Source organism: Marmota monax, unplaced genomic scaffold (assembly GCF_021218885.2).
Source record: "Marmota monax isolate L192 unplaced genomic scaffold, Marmota_monax_Labrador192_F-V1.1 WCK01_AAM20220418_F8-fsc00002, whole genome shotgun sequence".
Lineage (NCBI taxonomy): Eukaryota > Metazoa > Chordata > Mammalia > Rodentia > Sciuridae > Marmota > Marmota monax.
The window spans coordinates 19599795-19624614 of record NW_026693571.1 but is presented as its reverse complement, the minus strand read 5'-3'; the positions used below and the strand labels follow the sequence as shown (position 1 = coordinate 19624614).

Here is a 24820-nt window from a genome sequence, read left to right as displayed (position 1 = left end):
AAGATAAACATAGTTTTCATAATGAACTACTGTCCAAAGCAGTAATCGGAATACCTAACTTGGGTGAATTGGCTATGGTGCTAATTGATTATGGTGTTTAATTCTGAAATGCATTATTGGAATAGAAATAATAGCTGACCGAATTCTCATGTTTGTTCCCTGGCTTATGGAATAAGAGTTATTGTGGCAAAGATCAAGGGTGAGTCATGAGAACTTCCTATACCTGGGGAAAAATTGAACCAAAAGCATACTATATTTAAGAGGAATTGTAAAATCCAGTGCCACCATCACTGACTTAAATTATACAGAGTGGTGATAGTCACATATTCATTCAACTTGCCTACCTGGCCTATGAAATAGACAGGTGGATTTGGGGAAAATGATGGATTTTCTTAAGCCTAACAAGGGAGTGAGTTCAATATAACTGCTATACCAGATGCGATTTCATATGGCTTAAGCAAACTGTCACATCTCCTGGTATCTGATATGCACCCATGCCCAACATACAGATACTGGCAGAGTCCCCAATATAGCAACATTCCCTGGATTATTGGCCAATGTCTCATGTAAGGTTGTCAACTTTGGACTGCTTCTGCCATTGAAGGAGTGAAATTTTGTTTCTACTGGAACAGGTGCTTACCTGGGATAGGGATTTATCTTCCAGGTATGTAATGCTACTGTCAAAACTACCATCCATGGACTTGTAAAATATAATATCTGTGATGAAGTTATTCCATACAGCATTGTTTTTGATAAAGAAATTCCATTCACAGTGAATAAGGATGGCAATGGGCCCTCACATGGAATTATCTATCCTTCCTTCTCATGTTTCCCAACATCCTGAAGCAGTTTGTTTGACAGAATAGTGAAATGTCCTTTCAAAGCCCAATTACAAAACCAGCTATGTGATATTACCTTGTAGGTTTGGGAAAAGGTTCTCTATAAGACTGTATATACGCTTAACCAGTGTCAAATACAGGTTACTGTTTCAACCATAGCAGTTTTCACAGGTTCAAGAATCAAGGGGTGGAAATGGGAGTGACACAACTTGCTACACTGATCAGAAACCTCCAAACCATTGAGGCAATTTCTTCCATAGAAAGACAAGCCTATTTAAAATTTACTTATATTTCCCTAAAAATTTCCCTCATTTTCCCTAGAACTCAATCAGCTTCATTTAGATTTGAAAATCAGTACCAAAACTAAGAGCTAAAAGTCTACTTATTCATTAGCTCTACCAAGGATTATTTTATATACGTATATTTTCATAAGACAGTTATTTTCTTTTTGAGATGCCATAAACTATAATAAGCAAAATACATTATCTTTATGATACAAATAAAATCTAAATTTTAAATAATATAGATTTTTACTACTAAATAATTATATACAAATAAAATAATGGAAATTCATATTTGTTATAATTACATTAGAATTCTATGAGGATTTGATACTATCTTCCTGGATTGTTAATATACTATAAGTTACATAAAGTTTTGTGACCTTATTTTCTGTGTTGAAGAAGTTTATGTTAACAACTGCTTTATTTGCCACTAAATGCGTATATAATTTTTGTTTGTATTTTTCACCAAAAATGTAGTTCACTAAAAACAAATGAAGAAAAACAAAATTAAAAGTTGAACAATGAGGGGCTGGGATTGTGACATAGTGGTAGAGCACTCACCTAGCATGTGTGAGGTACTGGGTTCAATCCTTAGCACCACATAAAAATAAATAAATAAAATAAAGGTATAAAAGTATTTCAAAAAATAAAGTTCAATAATGAATAGGTACATATTTTAAAGATTTCCTGCCCCAAGACAATATGCATGATTTTTAAATTAACGTGATAAAGGAAAAGCTACTAATTATATTTTAAAATTATTTGTGCATATTCATAATTATCTCTTGCCCATATATAATATACTCAAGGAAAGGATTGAGTTGTTTTAAATATATTCATAGCATAATGCCTGGCTCCTATTATCTGTTCAAAAAGAAAAACAATATATTAATAATTTTATTACACCCCTCTATCAAACATTATTCATGGATAGTTCACTATTATTGTTAGTAGCCCTTCTAAGCCTGTGTTTGACCTTAACAACGATTCCCTTGAAATTATAGGCATAACTATATCTTCAATTTATTCATTACATAGTATATTAACTTCAGGTTCCTTGACCACATTACTTCTAAAGATATATATTTCAGCTTTGTTTTACCCAAACAGTTATTCCATATTTTTAATATGAGCTCATTAACCTTTACTTTTCTCCTTTCTCTGCTCAGAATTTGTTCTATTCATTTATTGCTATATAAAGAACTAACTTCCCAAACAAAATAACTAATGGCTTTCAACAATAATCATTTATTGTGTTCGTAAATCTGCATTTTTAATCATGAATCACTGGGAGGAAGGCACAGCCCTGCTCTACATGGTATAAGCTGAGGCACCTTATAACTGGATGCTGGAAGTTACTTTTCCAAGTAGCTCGCTCACATGGCTGGCAAGTCCATACCAGCTGTTGGCTGGAATTTCAGCCAAGTCTGAGGCTTAGGACCTCAATTATTCCTCACATAGTCCTTGCCAAGACTGCTTGTCTTTTGCACAACATGATGGTCCAATTAAAGAGTAGACTTTTTTTATGATCTAGTCTTTAAAGTCATATAGCAACTCTTTTGCCATGTTTTCTGTTGGTAGAGGCAATACCATAGGTCCAAACAGGGAACTATAAACATATTTTGCTACTTGATGATAATATTGTCAACATTGCATTGTGTGAAGAACATACATTATTTTTAAAAATACAATATACTACAATCCATTCTCTGGCTACAGTATTTCACATTTCTTCCTATTGCAAAAATACAAGCACCTCCACTATAAGGATCCCCAAGTTTTACCCAATTATGTCATTAACTAAAAGTCCAGGATTTTGTCATCTAAATCAGGTTCATATGTGAATGAGACTCCCCTGTTGTGGTTCTTCTTATCACAGCTCTTTACTAACATTCCTCTCCATCTAAAACCTTAAACTAAAGATATACATATTATCTACCCCATAAATATTTTTAAAAACCTAATGATAGACACATAGTATAAATGCTATGAATATCTCTATTATGGTTTGGATATGAGGTGTCTCCCCCACCACAAATCTCCTGTAGTAAGGCAGGAAAATTCAAAAATGAAATTATTGGATTATGAGAGCTGTAACCTAATCTGCAGATCCTAGCTTCAATGAACTAACTGGGTGGTTACCAAAAGCAGGCTGGAGGATCTGGGTCACTGGGGTCATGCTCTGGAAGAATTTATCTTCCCACGCAGCCTCTTCCCTTCTCTCTCTATACTTCCAGGCTGCCGTGAGTTGAGTAGTTTTCCTCCACCACCCTTCTGCCATGGTGTTCTGTCTCACCTTGGTCCCAGAGGAATAGAGTTAGTTGACCATGGACTATATTTTTGAAACCATGAGCCAAAATAAACTTTCCCTCATCTAAGTTGTTGACTCTACGTGTTTTTGTCATGGTTAGGCAAAGATGACTAACATAACCAATGTCCAAAAGGAGAAAAAGCAAGAAAGATATAGCAGTCACAGGGTCATAGCAACTCAAATCCAGCTAGGCACATGTTGCCAATTCATATGTAAGGTTCAGTTGTACTTCCTGGTACTTTTTCAAGATGTTTTATGAGTCCACCCTGTTGTTCTGACCTCTAAAGACATTTTCTTTTCCATAAAAAGAAACTCATGTTAGCAGTTAAAAACTTTTTTTACTCAACTTCCAGTGTGTATAAATTGGAGAGTCTAAAGGCCTCTTTTCACTTTATCTAAAAGCTAAAATAATCATTTTAGAAACTATAAAAGCTTTATGGCATCAACTTTTACATCTCTCAATTATTCAAAGGCTCATACACACAAAATACTTAAGGTGTTCCCTCCTTTCTCCCTCTCTCTCTCTCTCTCTCTCTCTCTCTCTCTCTCTCTCTATATATATATATATATATATATATATATATAATCTATGTTTATATATATAATCTATTTATATATATATATAATCTATGTTTTCAATAAATAAAGTCAGCTTTCGGCTTTACAGCTAACCATTCTACTTTAGACAGATTCTATTACCCTTTAAGTTCTAAAATATTGCTACCTCAGTTCTCTCTTCCACCCCATGAATATTCAATCTCTCCGTCTCAATGAAGTTTTTCTCAAAATCTTCCAAGATTCTTTAGTATTCAAAAAGTGAATTATTTTATTATAATACAGAAAACAAGAAATCTGTATTACTATACAGAATAAATTTTATCTATGATACACATTAATTAACAAATATGATCATTCTTAGAATAGATATAAAAAATTAGCTTTTACTGAAAAATATTCAGAGGCATCCAAAGAAACAAACAACTTGAAACCAAAAACTAATAAAATTAACTCATTTTCAATGATAAAATTTCTATTATGTTGAATAAAGATATAGAATCAACAAATCCCCAACTGATCTGATCAATTTTGCCTTTCAAAGTTATCTTGCATTTTAATAGTTCAGAAACATTACTGGAAGCTAGAAAAAAATACACATTTATTGCAATCAGTTAACAGCACTCAACAAGAGAGATGAACTGCATTTTGATAAGCTTTATAGTACTTCTGAAGCTAGAATATTACAAGTCACTGAGAAAATAGAAGAAATAATTAGTTTTCACACTACAGTGATTTTTATATCAAAGGTATTACTTATGTTTATTAAAAAAGTGAACAAAACTACCTTCATGGGATGTGTTCAATTAACTTCTAAGATAAATTATATTTGTTTCCTAAAATAATTTCCTGTGGGACTGTGATTCAGAAATCACAATGTTAATTTCATACGACATGAGCTATACTTGCTGAGTGAAGTAAGTCTCAGTACCTGGGAAATTCAGTCTATCAATGTTATATTAATATGTTACATTGCTGAATCTATCATCATTTAAGCATTTGGTTTCTAATAAAAATTGTGCTGTAAACTTTCATTGTTTTTCTTCATTTAAAAATTTTAAAATAATTAGAACTTTTAAATTTTAATATTTTACTTTGAAATTAAAATAATTTATATTTTTAAAATTCTATTTAAAAATAAAAGTGTTTATTTTAAAATGCATTTTTATTTACTAAAAACCAGCATATGTTCACATAGATAAAACAATTTAAAGTTGAAAAGTAAAACAAAAATGAACTCTTTAATAAGCCAAAGTTTGTTACTCAAAAATATTTAGTAGTCCTTCATTAATAATATCATTTGAAATTGATGAACAACTTATTCTAAACATCCACCCTTCCTTCTCTATTTTTTTCCTACAGCATTTATAAACACCTGATTTCCTGCCTTGGTTCCTTTTTTCCCTCTGTTTTTCATCTCGAAATATTCCCATCTAGTTCTTCTTCCATTTATTAAGTGTCTCTTACACCTGAAATTAAGCTCTGAAGAACAGGAATAAATTTTGTTCACTGCTGTAAAACAAATCCCTAGAGAAGAACTTGATACATAAGAGAATCTTAGTACATATCTGTGAAATGATTGAATGAATAAATCCTGTCTTTTCACCAAGATTGTCCAGGTTTATAAAATATATACCTTGGCTAAAATTTTCCTAGGACCCTATTGAAGCTGATGTGTAAAAATTAACTAAACCCATTTTTTATTATCACTGAGGATATCTTAAACTTTCATTATTACTCTTTTATTATGAATATCATTGATGCTTAAATTTTGAGCAGATCATTAATTAATTCCTTAGAGTAATCCCATAAATAGAATTTTGGGGTGAACTGGCATGATATTTGAAATATTCTGCAAACATGCCCCTGAAAAACATTGATAGAAATTTACAGTTCCAGGGCTGGGGATGTGGCTCAAGCAGTAACGCGCTCGCCTGGCATGCGAGGGGCACTGGGTTCGATCCTCAGTAACACATAAAATAAAATAAAGAAGTTATGTCCACCAAAAACTGAAAACTAAATGTTAAAAAAATTCTCTCTCTCTCTCTCTCTCTCTCTCTCTCTCTCTCTCTCTCTCTCTCTCTCTCTCTCTCCCCTCTCTCTTTAAAAAAAAAGAAATTTACAGTTCAAGCTCAGTTTACAATAGTTCCCAGTTTTCCATAATCTCAATAATTATTTCACCTATTTTCTTTTTAAATTTTCTCTCTTTAAATGCCCCCTAATAGGTCAATATAAGAGATAAAGTAGTATTTAAGTACTTTACCTGAGTGGGATTAATCACAAAATCATTTACATAACCAAGAATTAAAACTTGGTGTAATAACAGGAGATTGCTTTATAATGTGATACACCTCATTTAATAATTTTTTCATTAAATGATTCTAATGTGTTTTTATTGGTTGCACAACATTGAATATTATATAGCATGCTGATGGCAAATATGCTATTTCCCTCTTTAATTTAGACTAATGAAAATTAGTTTTATCTTTCTTCAATATTTGCAAAGAAAAGTCTTCATTTATAAATAAAACAAAACCACTTCCAAATTTGTTAATAAAAGTTCTAAAGTAATTTAAAATAAATACATGACTAAAAATGTTGATTGACTAAATAAATTTCCTATAAGTCTGTAAATTCATTGAGAAGGTTACTCATATACCAACTTCTGTTCTTAACAATTTTATCTATAAATTTAAGATATCCAGTAATCAATTTTAATTGGGCCATTCATTTATTTATATATAGAAAAATAATAACATGAATTTTCTTTAATTTCTAAGGCAAAATTCTCACTTCTTAGTAATGCCATAACCCAAGTAACAAATAGGCACATCACACTCTATAAATGTTATTTGTTTATTTATGTATTCATACTAATTTTGCAGAATGATAAATTTTAATATGGCATGGTGGCACATGCTATCATGAATGAAATTGTTGTCCTTATTTCTTTCTTGGCATACCCATCATTTTTGTATAGAAAATTACTGATTTTTATATGTTGATTTTCTATCCTGCAACTCTGCTGAATTTATCAGTTCTAGAACCCATCTTCTGGAACTTTTACTGGTTTCTGAGTATAAGATCATATTACCTGAAAATAGTAATAATTTGGCTTTTTCTTTATCCCCCTTTTATTTCCTTCCCTTGCCTAATTGCTCTGGCTACGTTTTCAGTAGTATACTGAATAGGAGTGGTGAGAGTGGACATCATTCTCTTCTTTCTCCATTAAATATGAGGTTGACTTAGATTTTGTCATATACAATCTTTATGATGTTGAGATAAATTCCTTCTATAATGACTGTCTTCAGAGTTGCTATTATGAAGCTGTGTTGAATTTGTTCAAATGTTTTCTCCATGTATATTGAGATGATCATTTGATATTTGTCCTTGGTACTACTTATATGCATTAGCTAATTTTCATATATGGAATCATCTTTGAATCCTTAGAATGAAACAAAATTGAATTTAGTGTATGATATTTTGAATGTGTTGTTGAATAGATTTGCTCTGATTTTATTAAGGATTTTGCATCTATTCAACAAAGCTATTGATCTTTAGTTTTCTTTCCTTGAAGTTCCTAATCCAGTTTTGGTATCATGATAATACTTTGTAGAATAAGTTCAATATTGTTCCCTCCATTCCTAATTTGAGGAGCATAGAGATTAGTTCTTCTTTAAAGATCGATAAAATTCAGCTGTGAATTCACCTGATTCTGGGATATTTTTGTTGTTGTTATTGTTGTTGTTGGGAGATTTTCAATTACTACTTCAATCTCATTGGTTGCTATTGATCTGTTTAGGCTTTCTTGGTTCAATGTTGGTAGGGCACATGTGTCTACAAATTCATCCATTCTATTGAGAATTTCTCTTTAAATTTTTACTTCTGCTTAATTTGACTTGTTGGTGAGACTTTACATTGATTTTTCAATTTCCCAATATACTGGAATTTAAGTTTGTGAAATAGCTCCTAATGATTCTATGGATTGGAGTTGTGTCTCTTGTAATATTCCCTTTTTTTGTTTTTACTTTTATTAATCTGGGTATTCTCTCTGCTTTGATTGGTTTATTCTAGAATTAAACAGTATCATTTCTTTTTACAAATAAAAAACTCTTTGTTTCACTGATAAATTTATTATGACTTCTTTAGTTTCTATTTCATTAATTTTGCTTCTGATCTTTATAATTTCTTTGATACTACTAGTTTTAAAATTGGTTTGTTTTTGAGACCTCTGTTTTGTTTGTTTTATGTATCACTCATAGCTCTTATACAGCATCCCAGGTTTTGTTGTGCTATTTCATTTTCAATTCTTCTAAGAAATTTTTATTTCCTTCCTGATTTCTTCAATGAAATGATCATCATTCAAAAGTATATTATTTATTCCCCATGTGTTTGTAGAGTTTCCATAGTTTTTCTCGTTCTTCAGAGATAGTTTCATTCCATTATGATGTGAAAAGATGCATGAGATCTTATCAATTATTTTGCATTAGCTAAGACTGGCTTTGTGACCTAATATATGATTAAGTTTGACTGAAAAGTTAAGTATATTCAGCTGTTATTGGACAATAATAATCTGTAGGTGTCTATTAATCTGTTTATATCTTGTGTGTTTTTGATTTTCTGTCTTGATGACCTGTCTGCTAGTGAGAGTAATATTTGAAGTCCTCTACTATTACTACATTGGATCCTGTCAGTCCACTTATGTTGAATAAAGTTTGTTTTATGAAAATGGTTCACATATTTGAGGCATATTTACAATTATTATATCTTCTTTTTGATTATTCCACTTACTAATATGTAATTTCCTTTGTCAGTTCTAATTTTGGCTTGAAGTCTACTTTATCTGTTATGAGAAATTCTACCCTTGCTCACTTTCATATTCTATTTGCAAGAAAAATCATTTTCCACCCTTTTACTTTCAATCTGTGAACAACTTTGCCTATGGGTGTGTTTCTTGGAAACAACATAGAGTTGGCTCTTCCTTTTCACTTCAATCAGTCACTGTATCTTTTAATTACAGAATTAAGACCATTTATACTCAATGTTATTGTAGAGAAGTATACCATTTTGTTTTACTTCTAAAGTTTTAGTCTCTCTAATTCACATTTGCTAATCTATTCTTCTAATATTTTATGTTTTACTCTTTCTCATACTCTTTTACTTTCCTCCTGTGTTTCGGATTTTATACAATCTTGTATTTTATACAATCTTGTATTTTATACAATCTTTTTTTTATTTCTCTTTTTATTTATTTATTTGCATTCAATGGGCTTTTCTACAATACAATTACTCTCAGGTTTAAAACAGAACCCAAAAATCAAGTCATTTCACATTTTTTTCTTTAGTAAGAATTTTTTCCTGCATAAGTTGTTTGATGTTTCAAAATGTTACTGTATCAAGCAAAGGTTTTCCCACATTGTTTACATTCACAAGGCATTTCTCCAGCATGAGTTCTTTCAAGTAAATAAAGGTGACTCAATGTAGTGAAGGATTTCCCACACTGCTTCCATTAGAAAGGCTTCTCTCTAATATGAGTTAATTCACACATTTGAAGGTAAGCAGAAGTACTGAAGGCCTTCCCACATTGTTTATGACCACAAGGCTTTTCTCTTTTATGAAATTGTTCATGTATGTGAAGGCAAGAGGAACTACTGAAGGCTTTCCCAATTGTTTACATCCATCGGGCTTTTCTGAAGAATGAGGTCTTTCATGTCTGTGAAGGTGAGAAGACCTATAGAAGGCTTTCTTCCATTATTTACATCCATAGGGTGTTTTTCCTTTATGAGTTCGTTCATGTGAATGAAGCTGACTGGATCTACCAAAGACTTTTTTACATTGTTTACATTCATAGAATTTTTCTCAAGTTTGAGTTTGTTTATGTATTTAAATGTAAAGGAAGTAGTGAAGACTTTTCCCAATTATTTACATTAATAGGGCTTCTCAACAGTGTCACTTTGTTTACGTCTTTGAAGATAAGAAGAAGTAGTGAAGGCTTTACCACATTACTTACATTCATAGGGCTTCTCTCCAGTATGAGTTCGTTTATGTTTTCGAAGGTAAGAGGAACTTCTGAAGGCTTTCCCACATTGTTTACATTCATAGGTCTTCTCTCCAGTATGAATTCGTTCATGTTGCAATTGGTAACTCAAACAAACAAAGGCTTTCCCACATTGTTTACATTCATAGGGCTTCTCTCCAGTATGAGTTTGTTTATGTCTTTGAAGGTAAGAGGAACGACTGAAGGCTTTCCCACATTGTTTACATTCATAGGGCTTCTCTCCAGTATGAGTTCGTTTATGTCTATGGAGGTAAGAGGAACAACTGAAGGCTTTCCCACATTGTTTACATTCATAGGGCCTCTCTCCAGTATGAATTTGTTTATGTACTTGACGGTAAGAGGAATGATTGAAGGCTTTCCCACACTGATTACATCTGTAGATTACCTCTCCAGTATGAGATTGTTGGTATTTTTGAAAATATATGGAACAACTGCATTCTTTTCCACATGTCAGACATTCATAAGATTCATTTACAGTGTGCACTGATGCTTGTCTTTGAACACTTGTACAAGAAATTAAAGATGTTTTGTTCAGTTTAAGATTATATGGCTTCCCTCCATTCTCCTCATTCTTACATGCTTTCTTTGCAGAGTGAGATATAACGTGCCTTAGATCTCTCCTGGGATTTCTGTTCTCATCTTCCCATTTGTCTCCATTTCCTGCCTTCTGGGGAGTCCTGGCATCCTTCCTGTGGACCTCATAGCATCTTCAGGTCACAGGGCGACAGATCTGAGCCAGAGCCATTTGGGCCTCACACAGCAGAGAAGACACAGTCCTGGAGATGGATTCTGACCATTTGGGGCCTTTGGAGTGACCCGCCGTTCTCCGGAGGGACGACTCGGGACTCGCGGGACACAGGCAGCGCGGACTCACCTGGGACTGGTGGGCAGTGGATGCCCAACCGGAGGAGGAAAGAGAAGACAAGGTTCTATTTTATACAATCTTGTCTTAATGCCCATATATTCCTTTGGTTTATGCTTTTCTTGGGAAGTTTAATTTCTCCTTTGATCTTTAATTATAATAGTTCTGCATGTGGTAATCTAGGTTGGCAGTTACTGTATTTTGAGCTTAAAATACATTATTCCATGCCATCCTGTCCTTTAGAGTTTCTGCTGAGAATTCTGCTTTTATTCTGATAGGTTTGCCTTTATAATTGACTTGAAGCTTCTCTTTTGCAGATTTTAATATGATTTCTATATTTCAAATATTTGCATTTGAATTATAACATGAAGAATTTCTTTGTTGGTCAAATCTATCTGGAGTACTAAATGCAACCAATACCTATATGTCCACCTCATTCCCAAAATTAAAGAAATATTCTGCTACTCTTTCATTTAATGTCTTCTATGCTGTTAGTCTGCATTTCCCCTCCTTCTTCAAGACTTATGAGTCTTAACTTTGGTCTTTTAATTTTCTCCCAAAACACTTGTATATGCTGTTCATAACGTTTTTCCCTTTATTACTGTCAGAATATCCTAATTTGTCCATCTTGACTTTGAACTCTGCTATCCTTCCGTATATTTATCTCATTAATGAACTTTTCATTGAGCTTTTTATTCGACTGAGTTTTTCCTTTCCAAGATTTCTGTTTGGTTCTTTCAGAATCATTATTTCTGCATTGAAATGTTCTTGCATATCCTGTATTTTCTTCCTCAGTTCACTCCTTAGATCTTCTTTTAATTCATTAATCAACAATCAACTTGTGAATGCTTTGTTCACATTTCTGCCACATTGATATCTATGGGTTCAGTTATTCAAAATTTATGAACTATTAAAGGTATCTTATTACATTGTGTTCCCATGTTTCCTATATTTCAATTTTGAGATTTGTTCATATGCTGGCAAATTTGATGAATTACTGTTAATAATCAATATTATTATCTCGTCATTTAGAAGGCTGGCTACTCTGCAGTTGCATAGTGACTTTGACAGTCATTAGGTCTTTGACTTCCAACAATTACTGTCTTCAATAAAAACATTCCCCCGATATATCAAAGTCTTTTAAAGCTAGTATTGTCTTAACATGAAGAAAAAACATGTTTTATACGATAAGATTTTATAATACTAAAGAGTTTCAGAGGTTCTGAAAATAATTTTGACATACAGTTATTAATTTTTTCTATTCTTATGATAAGTAGACACAAAATATTATCTCAACTTTGGAAAACACAAACTCTTGAAAGCATTAGCAAATTTACTTACTATAAGCTAAATACTGAAGCAATGAAAAGTAGCACCAAATCTGGCACTTAAACTTTTATTATGTATTGTATCTACACAAATTTTTTATGTGAAAAAGAATAAAAGCATAGAGAAAAAACTTCAAGAACTATGAAGATTAAAAGACTTCTTCAAGAGACCTTGATATGGATATGTATTTGTTATTTGATTGTGCTTGATGATAGAGACAGTACTAGAACTTCAAAGAACTCATTTCTCTGCATCATTTCTTGGTGACCACATATTAAGTGTAGTCAATAATACACTAAAAGACTTTGAATTCTTCTCTCTATCAAAGCCAAAACTTGATAAATCAATAGTGGTGCAATAAATAACTCAAGAGAAGAAAGAGAAAACAAACATAGTTTAATTTCAACTTAAAATGGATCTTCAAGCTGGCAATATGACTGATTCTTAAGACAATAAAATGCAAAGGAAGTCTGCATGGATCTCAGGCTCTCCAAAGATTCGTATTTACCTAGCAAGTTATTCCTGCTTTATATTTTCATTTAAACTTCTGGGGGGGAAATGTTTTATTCATCCTGTTTTACTTTATTTCTTCATATTCTCATAATAATTCATTACAACAATTTGCTTGTTTAGTGATAATACCTTAGTAAATTATTATTGAAACCTATTGTTCCTATTTTCTATCTAGTTTTTATATAAAATATCATAGTGATTTATCTCTATTAACAGAGAAAGTTATTCAGAATAAGAATAATATTACTAATAGCTGACACAATTCCAATTTTAAAAATCAAAATTATTTTTGGAATTTTAAACTCTCAAATATTTATCTTTTTATATTATCTTCTTTAGTGATATTTGACAAAAATCAACTTAATTCTGTTAACTGGCATAATGTGTTTCTCATATAGTACTGATTTTCCAAACCTGGGTAACACGTCTTTCTCTTTTAACACCTTTCTCATAAAAGTTTCACACTTTTCATGTAATAAAATGCTACATGATTTTACCAGCTTTAGTTAGTAAAATTATTCTTGATAAAATTAATAAATACAAAGCCCCAGATTAGTCTTCTTATATTTGAGAAAAAAGGCTTAAATATTTCATTAAGTATTTTGGCTTTTGGTATTTAATTTCCTTACAAGCTTAAAAGAGGCATGATAAATATAAATGTGGGTTTACAATCATCTATTCTAATGGAAGCCTTAGAATTATCCCCAAAACCTTAAAAGAATAATCTAGACTTACCTGGGCCATCAATCGTTTTATCCAGGCACCGAGGAGTTGCACTAAGAAATGAGGCATGTTTTCTTTTAGCCACCAAATTACGAGGTGGCATGTATTTATGCTTAAGTTGAGACATCTCATATGATTTTTGAACATCATAGCTGCCTGGTGCTGGAATAACCTAGAAAAATATTAATACTTTATGTACTTGACATGAAATATAAATAACCATACTTTATATTTATTTCATATAATCTATTAATAAGGTATATCATTTATTTGAAATATACTTTATATAAATATATCCAAATAGATATTCAAGCAATGGTATTAATTTCTTTAATTAATCATTAAAATAAAAATGCTAAAGAGGATTCCCAAATCTATATTTTCATAATAAAATGTGTAAACTCACTTGTCAGTAATTATGGTAAAATAAAAATAATTGTGAAATTTAGGGACAAATTCTTTTATAAAAATAACCAAAGTGATATTGATCAAACTCTCATTAAAATTTAATAAAAAAATAAAATTTCAGACAAAAATAAGAACATTGATTATATGTTTTCATAACCAGCAAAACTATTTCTGCTTTACTGTTCTATGTGAACATATTCTAAACAATGAAAACTTATTTTATTTTTAATGGATTTCAAATTAAAAGGCTTCCCATTTTATCACTTACAGTTCTTCAAATGATCTGCAGTTACATTAATATTTTAATCAATGTAAACCAACATAGATATTAATTATAATAATATTAAAATAAATTAGAAAATATATACATATGTTATATATTTGTTGCACATTTAATACCTTAAACCATTAGCTAATTATTTCAATGAAAACTTTTTAAAACTAATTTTTCCTCAAATTATTTTAAAATAGAATATTATTTTAAAATCTGTTCACCTATATTATGTATAAAAGTCAACATTTTTTAAGTTTTCATGATTTCCTTGGCAGACATGAAAATGTTATGGCTGAGTCTAAGGACCCTACCATTATATTTCCAGGTTACCAAATATTCACTAATTACTAACTATGCTCAAGACCTGAGGCAAACCACTTAACTTTTGTAATCCTCAGTTTCCTCATCTAGAAGGAAAAATAATATTTGTGTTACAAGGTTACTGTGAGGATTAAATGAATTAAAATGTAAAACACTTAGATTGATACCTGATCAATATAAATGTTAAGCTAATCTTGTTACTCTAGAAAAACTAATTTCAATGTAAAAAAAAAAAAAAGGTTAAACAGGGTTTAGGCAAATAGAGAAGTGTTTTTAAAGTTTCAAGTCAAACAAATGTGGGTACTGAGAAAGCATACTGTTGAAGTCTCTGTTTATAAAGTATGTTGGGAGGCATACTTTATAAAACATACTATGTCTTCTTACATCCATATTATCAACCTCAAGCACAAACCAACATTATCTTTCATTTGCATAGAATTATTACATAAGAACATCTACATTCCTCAAAAAAATTCTTCTCAAGTTCAACTGTCAAAATGACCACAACACAATAATTCTGGGTGACTTTACCACAACTCTTTAACCACTGGATAGATCTTCCAAACAAAAGTTAAACAAAGAAACAATAGAACTCAATAATACAATCAGTAATTAGACTTAACAGACATATATTGAATATCTCATCCATCAATGAGTGAATGAATACAGTTTCTTCTCAGCAGCACATGAATCCTTCTCTAAAATATACCATATATCATGTTCAAAGCAACTCTTAGCAAATAAAAAAGTAGAGATACTGCCCTGCATTCTATCAGATCATAATGGAATGAAATTAGAAATCAATGATAAAATAAAAAATAGAAGCTACTCCAACACCTGGAGACTAAATAATATGCTATTCAATGAACAATGAATTACAGAAAACATTAAAAAAAAGATTAAACATTCTTAAGGCTGGTGTTTTAGCTCAGTGGTAGAGCACTTGCCTAGCATGTGTGAGGCACTGGGTTCAATTCTCAACACTATATATAAATAAATTAATTAAACAAAGGTCCACTGACAACTAAAAAAGTATTTTTTAAAAAATTCTTAGAGTTAAATGAGAACACTGATACAACATAGCAAAATTTATGAGAAACTATAAGGCAGTACTAAGAGGAAAGTTCATTGCATGGAGTTCATTCCTTAAAAGTCAACAAATAAATGACCTAACATTATATCTCAAAGGCCTAGAAAAAGAAGAACAAATCAATATCAAAAGCAGTAGAAGACACAAAATAAATAAAACCAGGGCTGAAATCAATGAAACTGAAACAATTGAAAAAATTGACAAAACAAAAGTTGGCTAAATCCTTAGCCATGCTAACAAAGAGAAGGAAAGAAAAAACTTAAATTACTAACATCCTTGGGGCTGGGGATATGGCTCAAGTAGTAGCACGCTCGCCTGGCATGCATGAGGCACTGGGTTTGATCCTCAGCACCATATAAAAATAAAATAAAGATATTGTGTCCACCTAAATCTAAAAAATAAATATTTAAAAAAGATTACTAACATCCTTGATGAAAAAGGAAATATCACAACAGTCACTACAGAAATACAGAAGATAATTAGAAATTATTTTGAAAATTTGTACTCCAATAAAATAGAAAATATCGAAGGCATCAACAAATTTCTAGAGTCATATGATTTGCCCCAAAATGAATCAAGATGATATACACAAGTTAAACAGATCAATGTCAAGAACTGAAACAGAAGACTCCATCAGAAGCCTAACAATCAAGAAAAGCCCAGGACCAGATGGATACACAGCTGAGTTCTACAAGACTTTCAAAGAAGAACTAATACCACTCCTCAAATTATTTCATGAAATAGAAAAGGAGCGAGCACTTCCAAACTAATTCTATGAGGCCCATATCACCTTGATTCCAAAACCAGGCAAAGACACATCAAAGAAAGAAAACTTCAGATCAATATATCTAATGAACATATACACAAAAATTCTCAATAAAATTCTGGCAAATCAAATACAAAAACATCAAAAAGATAGTGCACCATGATCAAATGGGGCTCATCCCCAGGATGGAAGGTTGGTTCAACATAAAGAAATCAATAAATATAATTCATCACATCAACAGACTTAAAGATAAGAATCATATAATAATCTCAGTAGATGAGAAAAAGCATTTAAAAATACAGCACCCCTTTATGTTCAAAACACTAGAAAAATTAGGGATAACAGGAACATATCTCAACATTGTAAAAGCTATCTATGCTAAGCCCCAGGAGAATATCAGTCTAAATGGAGAAAAAAAAAGGAAAGCATCCCCTCTGAAAACTGGGTCTACACAGGGATGCTCTCTTTCACCACTACTATTTAACACAGTTCTTGAAACTCTAGCCAGAGCAATTAGACAGACAAAAGAACTCAAATTATCACTCTTTGCTGACAACATGATTCTATACCTAGATGATCCAAAAAATTCCACCAGAAAACTTCTAAAACTAATAAATGAATTTAGGAAAGCAGCAGAATATAAAATCAACACCCGTAAATCAAAGGTATCCCATGCATCAGTGGCAAATCCACTAAAAAGGAAATGAGGAAAACTACCCCCTTTACAATAGCCTTAAAATAAATAAATAAATAAATAAATAACATACTAGGGAATCAACTAAATGAAAGAGGTGAGTGACCTCTACAATGAAAAGTACAGAACACTAAAGAAAAGAAATTAAAGAATACCCAAGAAGATGGTAGAAAGATCTACCTTGCTCTTGGAAAGACAGAAATAATATTCTCGAAATGACCATACTACCAAAATCATTATACAGATGTAATGCAATTCCAATCAAAATTCCAATGACACTCATCATAGAAATAGAAAAAGCTGTCATGAAATTCATCTGGAAAAATAAGAGAACCAGAATTGCTTAAGAAATCCTTAGAAATAGGAATGAAGCAACTGGCCTCACTATACCAGACCTTAAACTATACTACAGAGCAATAGTAACAAAAAGAGCATGGTATTGGCACCAAAATAGACATGTAGACCAATGGTACAGAACAGAAGACACACAGACAAACAATTATATACAGTTATCTCATATTAGACAAAGGCAACAAAAACATATATTGGAGAAAGAATAACCTCTTCAACAAATGGTGCTGGGAAAACTAGAAATTCATATGCAACAAAATGAAATTAAGTCCCTATCTCTCACCATGCACAAAACTCAATTCAAAGTGGATCAAGGGCCTAGGAATTTAACCAGAGTTTCTGTACCTAATAAAATAAAATGTAGGCTCCAATCTTCATCATGTCAGATTAGGCCCCAATTTCCTTCATAAGACTCTTCTAGTATAAGAATTAAAGTCAAGAATCAATAAATGGGATGGACTCAAACTAAAAAGTTTCTTCTCAGAAAAATAAACAATCTGTGATGTGAGTAGAGAGCCTACATCTTGGGAGCAAATCTTTACCACTCACACATCAGATAGAGCACTAATCTCTAGGATATATAAAAAAACTCAAAAAGGTAAGTATCAAAAAAAAAGAAATAACCCAATCAATAAATGGACCAAGGAACTGAATAGACACTTCTCAGAATAAGATACACTATCAATTAACAAATATATTTTTAAAAGTTCAACATCGCTAGCAATTAGAGAAATGCAAATCAAAACTACTCTAAGATTTCATCTCATTCCAGTCAGAATGGCAGCTATTTAGAAAACAAACAACAATAAGTGTTGGTGAGGATGTGGGGGGAAAGGCACGCTCATTGCTAGTGAGACTACAAATTGGTGCAGGCAATATGGAAAGCAGTATGGAGATTCCTTGGAAAACTGGGGATGGAACAACAATTTGACCCATCTATCCCACCCCTCAGTCTCTATACCCAAAAGACTTAGAAACAGCATACTATAGGGAGACAGCCACATCAATGTTTATAGAAGCACAATTCACAATAGCTAAATTGTGGAATCAACCTAAATGCCCTCAATAGATGAATGGATAAAGAAACTGTGGTATATATACACAATGGAATATTACTCAGCATTAAAAGGAATAAAATCATGTCATTTGCAGGTAAATGCATGGAATTGGAGCACATCATGCTACATTAAGTAAGCCAATCCCAGAAAACCAAAGGCTGAATGTTTTCTCTGATATGTGGCTGCTGATCCATAATGGGGGTTTTGAGGGCAGCATGGGAGGAATGCAGGAACTTTAGATAGGGCAAAGGGGATGGGGGGGAAAGGAGGGGGCATGAGAGGATGGAAAGAAGGTGGAATGCAATGGTCATCATTACCCTAAAGACATGTATGAAAACCCGAATTGTGTGACTCTACTTTGTATACAACCAGAGATATCAAAAATTTTGCTCTATATGTGTACTGTGAATTAAATTTGTTGTCCTGTACAACAAATTAGAATAAATAAGTAAATTATTTAAAAAATAAGAAAAATCACTAGATAAGGTAAGAATACTGACCATGACTAGATTCATATATGAAAATTTACATTTCTTTATTGAGTCCAGTGTCAAAATCTGATGTCATAAAAAGCAAGGAAATTAAGAAATGTCAGCACTATTTCTTCTTGTCTGACTCAATAGCATATATAATAAATATTGCTAAGAATAAGCAATCATAAGAATATTCCATAAATGACTTTTTATCTTTTTGTATGGCTTCTGTGTTATATGAAAAGAGGAAGAAGAGTGTAAAAGTACAAAGAAAGCAGGAGTATACAATATACCCCAAGTATTAAGGCAAGTTCTGGGGGATTTTGGTTGTGCTTACTATATATTTTCAGATTCTTATAAATCCTTCATATTTTTTAAGGTTTCATATTTTTTGGCTTCACTTAACACTCTGGTGTCACTATCTATTCCTTCTTTCAGACAAGATATGACTGATACTCTGCTACACAAGAACCTTTTTTTAATGTTTTGAAGCAAAAGCAAGAAGCTACATCAGTGATCAGTTTTCTTCAACAATAATTTGCTCTATCTAGAAGAGTTATCAATCTAGTTACCTTAAATTCTAATAGATTCATGGCTCTATCTATTAAGTGTACACTACCCTTTTCATGATCACCTCTCTCTATAATAAATTTATATTTCCCTGAAAACTTATTTCCTGTTTTTCTACTTATTTATGCTACTCTTCTTCTTACTTATCTTCATTTTGTCTTTTATCTGACCAAAAGTTTAATATTTTAAGTAAATATCCTAGATTCATGATTAGTAAGAATAATCTGAAACTTTGTCTAGTAGCAATAACTTAAGCAATATATATATAGATAGTACCCTAAAAGAGATGGACATCATGTCAGGAAAAAATAGTAGGTATAAATAAGATCATCAAATCTCTGTTGGTAATCATATATCACAGAAGATAGAAAACACACATGAAGAGCAGATAATATAGACATTTCTCATGTCTATATTTCCCATTATGCTCAATATTTGAATCCTGTTCCTATGTTTAGAAAATTTCACATATTAAGCAGCAGAATCTGGGGCCTGACACAAAAGCTTAGAGTAACTGTTTCTCAGGATGTAACTTTTCTGTGTTCGTAGATGAATACACCAGAAGTGAAACCCAATGTCATGTATAACCACAAGAATGGGATCCTAATTAAAATAAGTTATATTCCATGTGTGTATAATATGTCAAAATACACTCTACTGTCATGTATATCTAAAAAGAAAAAGAAAAAATATTTTTTAAAAAAATATGATACTCATCTTCATGGCCTCATTTTTTTTTCCCAGCTAGGACATGAATCTAGGTCATGAGCTTAAGTGCTAGCCTTTGAATTGGCAGCCAGTTATTCAAAGAAACAGGACAATAAAATATTCATTCTAGTGAGGAGACTGGCAGTGCTACCAGCCATTATCTTCCCAGAGACAACAATGGGAGGAAAAACTGAAAGAGGCAATTAAACATGAAAGTAAAAAAGTCATAAAATATATGACAAATAAAATATATGCCTCAGTGCAAATTGAAGGTAAATTGAAGGTGTCCAGAATTCCTCATATGGAAAAGTGAGGCCCTACCCCAAAATGACATAAGAATCACATATTTTAAATAATTAATATTTGTAAAATTCTTAGAATGATGTTCTGAACACATAAGACACCCTACTGTTTGCTTTCATTGATACCATCTTTGTCATTAGAATTATTATCATTAATGTGGATGGAACTATATGCTATCCTCAATGTTATCTGCCTTGCCTGAACAGAGATGGTAACTGGACTTTTAAAGGAAAAGCCTCTAGTACTCTTGTATTCTTAAGCCCAAAGCAAACAGAAAAAAAAAATTTAAAAATAGTTGACATGGCTCACATAAAGATTGTCCCACACAGCCATATCAATGTTTATAGCAGCACAATTCACAATAGCTAAACTGTGGAGCCAACCTAGATGCCCTTCAGTGGATGAATGGATAAAAAATGTGGCATATATACACACTGAAAATTTACTCAGAAATAAAAAATAATAAAATCATGGCATTTTAGATAAATGGATGGCACTGGAGAAGATAATGCTAAGTGAAGTTAGCCAATCCCCCCCACTAAAAAACAAATGCTGAATGTTCTCTCTGAATATAAGGAGGCTGACTCATAGTAGAGTGGGAGGGGGAACATGGGAGGAATAGATGAATTCTAGATAGGGAAGAGGCGTTGAAGGGAAGGGGGGCAGGGGTTTAGCAAGGATGGTGGAATGTGATGGACATCATTATCCAAAGTACATGTATGAAGACACAAATTGGGTGTCAACATACTTTATATACAGAGATATGAAAAATTGTGGTTTATATGTATAATAAGAATTGTAATGCAAAAAACCCCAAAGTCATGTATAAAGACATGAATTGGCATGAACATATTTTATATACAAAGATATGAAAAATCATACTTTATATGTGTAATAAGAATTGTATTGCATTCCTCAGTTGTGTATTTTTAAAAATAAAAATCAATTAAATAAAAAAAAGATTGTGTCCCAGGCAGTTCAAAAATAAATTCACTGGTTCCAATGAACTACCCAGGAGTTAGTTGAGCCTGTTTGCATTTTGCCACAACCATGTGATATACTTCATTTTATTTAATCCTGTCAAGTCAAATTTCTGAAAAATTCCCCATGCTTAGTACCCCTGCATTAACACACTTACAACCCAAGCCTGGCTGACTTGTATGTAGCCCCAGAGATCAGAAATTCAATTCATCCAAATTCAGATTTTTTTTCAATTCCAATGTTCCCTCCCCACTGACATGTAAAATTTCATGTATACTCTATGACCTCAGATACATGAAACTGCCTGTATTCTCTGTATTCCTAAACTATAATTACTATTATTAATATAACGTTCACTTTAAATAATTGAGAGCTGGGTATATAAATTTAAAATTATATTATTCTGATAAATTTATCCTTTGAAAAATATTTACAGTGACTGTTTATTTCTTAACTATTTTTTGTCTTAACATTATTGCCTAAGCATCAACTTTCAAAACTGGTTTAAATTATACTTTTAAGAATATCAGAGATCTGTGGAAGCAAGAGAAGTATATGTACCAAATTCTGAATGGGCTTGTCAGAAATTACTCTAAGGGGAAAAATAATTAATAGAGATTTTTAAAGTCACATAATCTAGCATGAGAGATCAAAAACTAAGGGGATACAAAACTCATCATCTATTCCTTATTACAGAGTATTTCATGAATGCTAGAGTAAGCAAAATTATATGAGTCTGGGATGGAAAGAGGGAATATATTCTTGCATAGTCTAGTGATGTTTAGGAACCACACTAGCATAGGAGACTGGGGATCTAAAGCTTCAAATCTCAGTTCTTGTGTTCCAAGAAAAGAAAATTTAAATTTTCAGATATTAAGATCCAACCAAGAGAATTTTATTATGTGTGAAAGTAAAGTAAGGCTCAAGCAAAGAACACTCTCAAGAGAGTGGGCCATCTCTCAGAACAGAATGACAAAGGAAATAATGCTACTCCCAAATTTATTGCTGTTCAATGTTTGCCAGAAGAACTGGGTTTCACCTTCTACAGTCTTTCAGAATTTTATCTCCTGCTTCACTTAGGGAAGGGAGTTTTTGACCTTAATTGATCCTCTCCAGAACTGGCATGGTGTCTATCCCACTGGGGCTTCACCTGTATGTCAATCTTCTTAAAGCAGGTGCTGGAGTAAATGAACAGGAAGACTTTATTTTAGTGGGACTGCACTATTAATAAAATTTCCTTTCTGAAATACACTGAGAAACCTATGGCCATAAATCCTTACTTTATAATGACCTCCAAAGAAAAACACTGACAGAGACTGTTTATCTCTTAAAACTATTTTTGTCTTAAAATTATTACATAAGCATCTGTTTAAAAATTTGTAAAATTTTTGAATCATAGTTTTAAAAATATCAAAGACATGTAGAAGCAAGAGGATTTTACCTCCCAAATTCTGCCAGGAGTTGTCATCATTGATCTTTCCTTCTTGATGTATTTCTTAATTGCATCACTTTGTTTCCTTGTGTTTAATCTCAGGGTTAGTACACATGTGGTTCTACAATTTACTTAATTATTTATGAAAAACAATTCAAAGAAACCTTATGATCCTGCTATGTTAGTTGTTCACATTTCACTGCTCATTACTACTACCTAAGAACACCAGAACAAGGACTGGCATAAATATAAGCTTCTTCCTCAAGATAGTTGTCATATTTTTAACATGAATGAAGTGGGAAGATAAGTGAAGTTAAAAACATCTGAAGAGTAGAATTTGCAGAGAAGAGAGAGACATCCTAGCCTTGAACAGAAAACAAGGTCATGAAAGGGAGAGAGAGAGTGTAGGGTCACAAACACACAGTAGAATCTCTCAATCCTGTGCCTAGGAACAAACCTCTCACTAGAGAAACAGCCTGCAACAGTATACAACAGGTTTAATAGCACTAAGTGACAGAATTCATATGATGCAAGAGAGTTAAAATCCTGGACTTTAAGAACTACTTCCTCTTTCAAGTTCTGAAATAATCTTTCTCCATTTATATTTCTTCTGATGTATATTACATATATGCTTTATAATAAAATCACTCACTAAATGATTTGCATTTAAACTAATGCTAATTGTGCTTTGGGGTAACTTATAACATGTTTTAGCTGTTATTTCATAGCTAAGTGTATTCAGGTCTAAAATTTCATCTTAATATCGCAAATATGTAATTACAAAAATCACTTAGAATTTCTTTTATAATGAAACTTCTTGTATCAGTGAAGCAACTTCAATTAAACTTTCAATTAAAGCTTTAAGTCAAAATCTTTCATCAAATATATATGGTAAAATAAAAATTGTAGGCCATGTATATGGTGAAGTTTTTCTGAAAGTACAGAAAACTTTGATTAAAGCAATTTTCCAATATGCTTATCCAAGTTGTTTAATTTTGTCTTAATAAATAAGAAAGACATTTTAGATGATAATCAAATTATTTTTGTTTTGCATACTGCAAAGTATAATTAGGAACATGTTGTCCTTGCCATTTTTCAGCATCCCTAATATTCATCATTATAAACACATGCCTCTGAAAATATATGACTTAGAAAATAAGAAGTCATATTTTATAAGAAAAAATACATTAATTCAGATATAAAATTATATAGTTAATTATAAGTGACAAGCAAAATAAAGAAAATATTGATTTTGATTTTATTTTGCACACTGCTGGCACAATAGAAAATACATTTTATATTAATGCTGTTTCATAAAAGGAACTAGAATTATCTACATCTTGATGCTTCAAGACTCAGTAAACAATAACAAAAGGAGCTTGTGGACAAAATCATGTTGAGCAACAAAACCACCAAATTCACCTAATTTCTCCCATATAACATTTTACATGTCACATTCAAGTCACAAATTTCCAGTTGTTTACTAGACATTTCAATTTCATTATCCTAACAACCTCAAAATCAAGCTCATTATCTTCTGTTATCTCCAACTACCCAACCATCTATCCTTTCCCAATTGCTTACAAAAATTCCTTATATACCCAGGATTAACAAAAAAAAAAAACTGGCTTTTACTTTTCTTCAACTTCTCAAATTACCAAGATTATATCCATTGTAACTCTCTTACCTTAAACCTTTCTTTCTACCAAGATATTCTAGGATTGGCATCTGAAATACTTATATTTGACAACTACATATTTCACTTTTAGGTCTTTTAGTCCCCAAACATATGCATGCCAGTAGACAATATGGTATTATACTAAAAACAGGACACAAAACCAGCTGGAATCCCTCAATGATTCTCCAGTTACTATGGGAAAAATTTCAGAAAACTCTCACTCAGTGCTTTCTTCAATT

At 31.8% G+C, this 24820-nt stretch overlaps 1 protein-coding gene across 1 annotated transcript in view; it reads right to left on the bottom strand.

Moving 5' to 3' along the window:
* The window catches only part of Stpg2 (sperm tail PG-rich repeat containing 2), a 548790-nt gene that overhangs the window by 295373 nt on the left and 228597 nt on the right, over window positions 1-24820 (bottom strand). The window contains exon 11 of the mRNA XM_058583945.1: window positions 13487-13646. Within this exon, the coding sequence (XP_058439928.1) occupies window positions 13487-13646 (160 nt within the window). The remainder of the gene's footprint in view (window positions 1-13486; window positions 13647-24820) is intronic.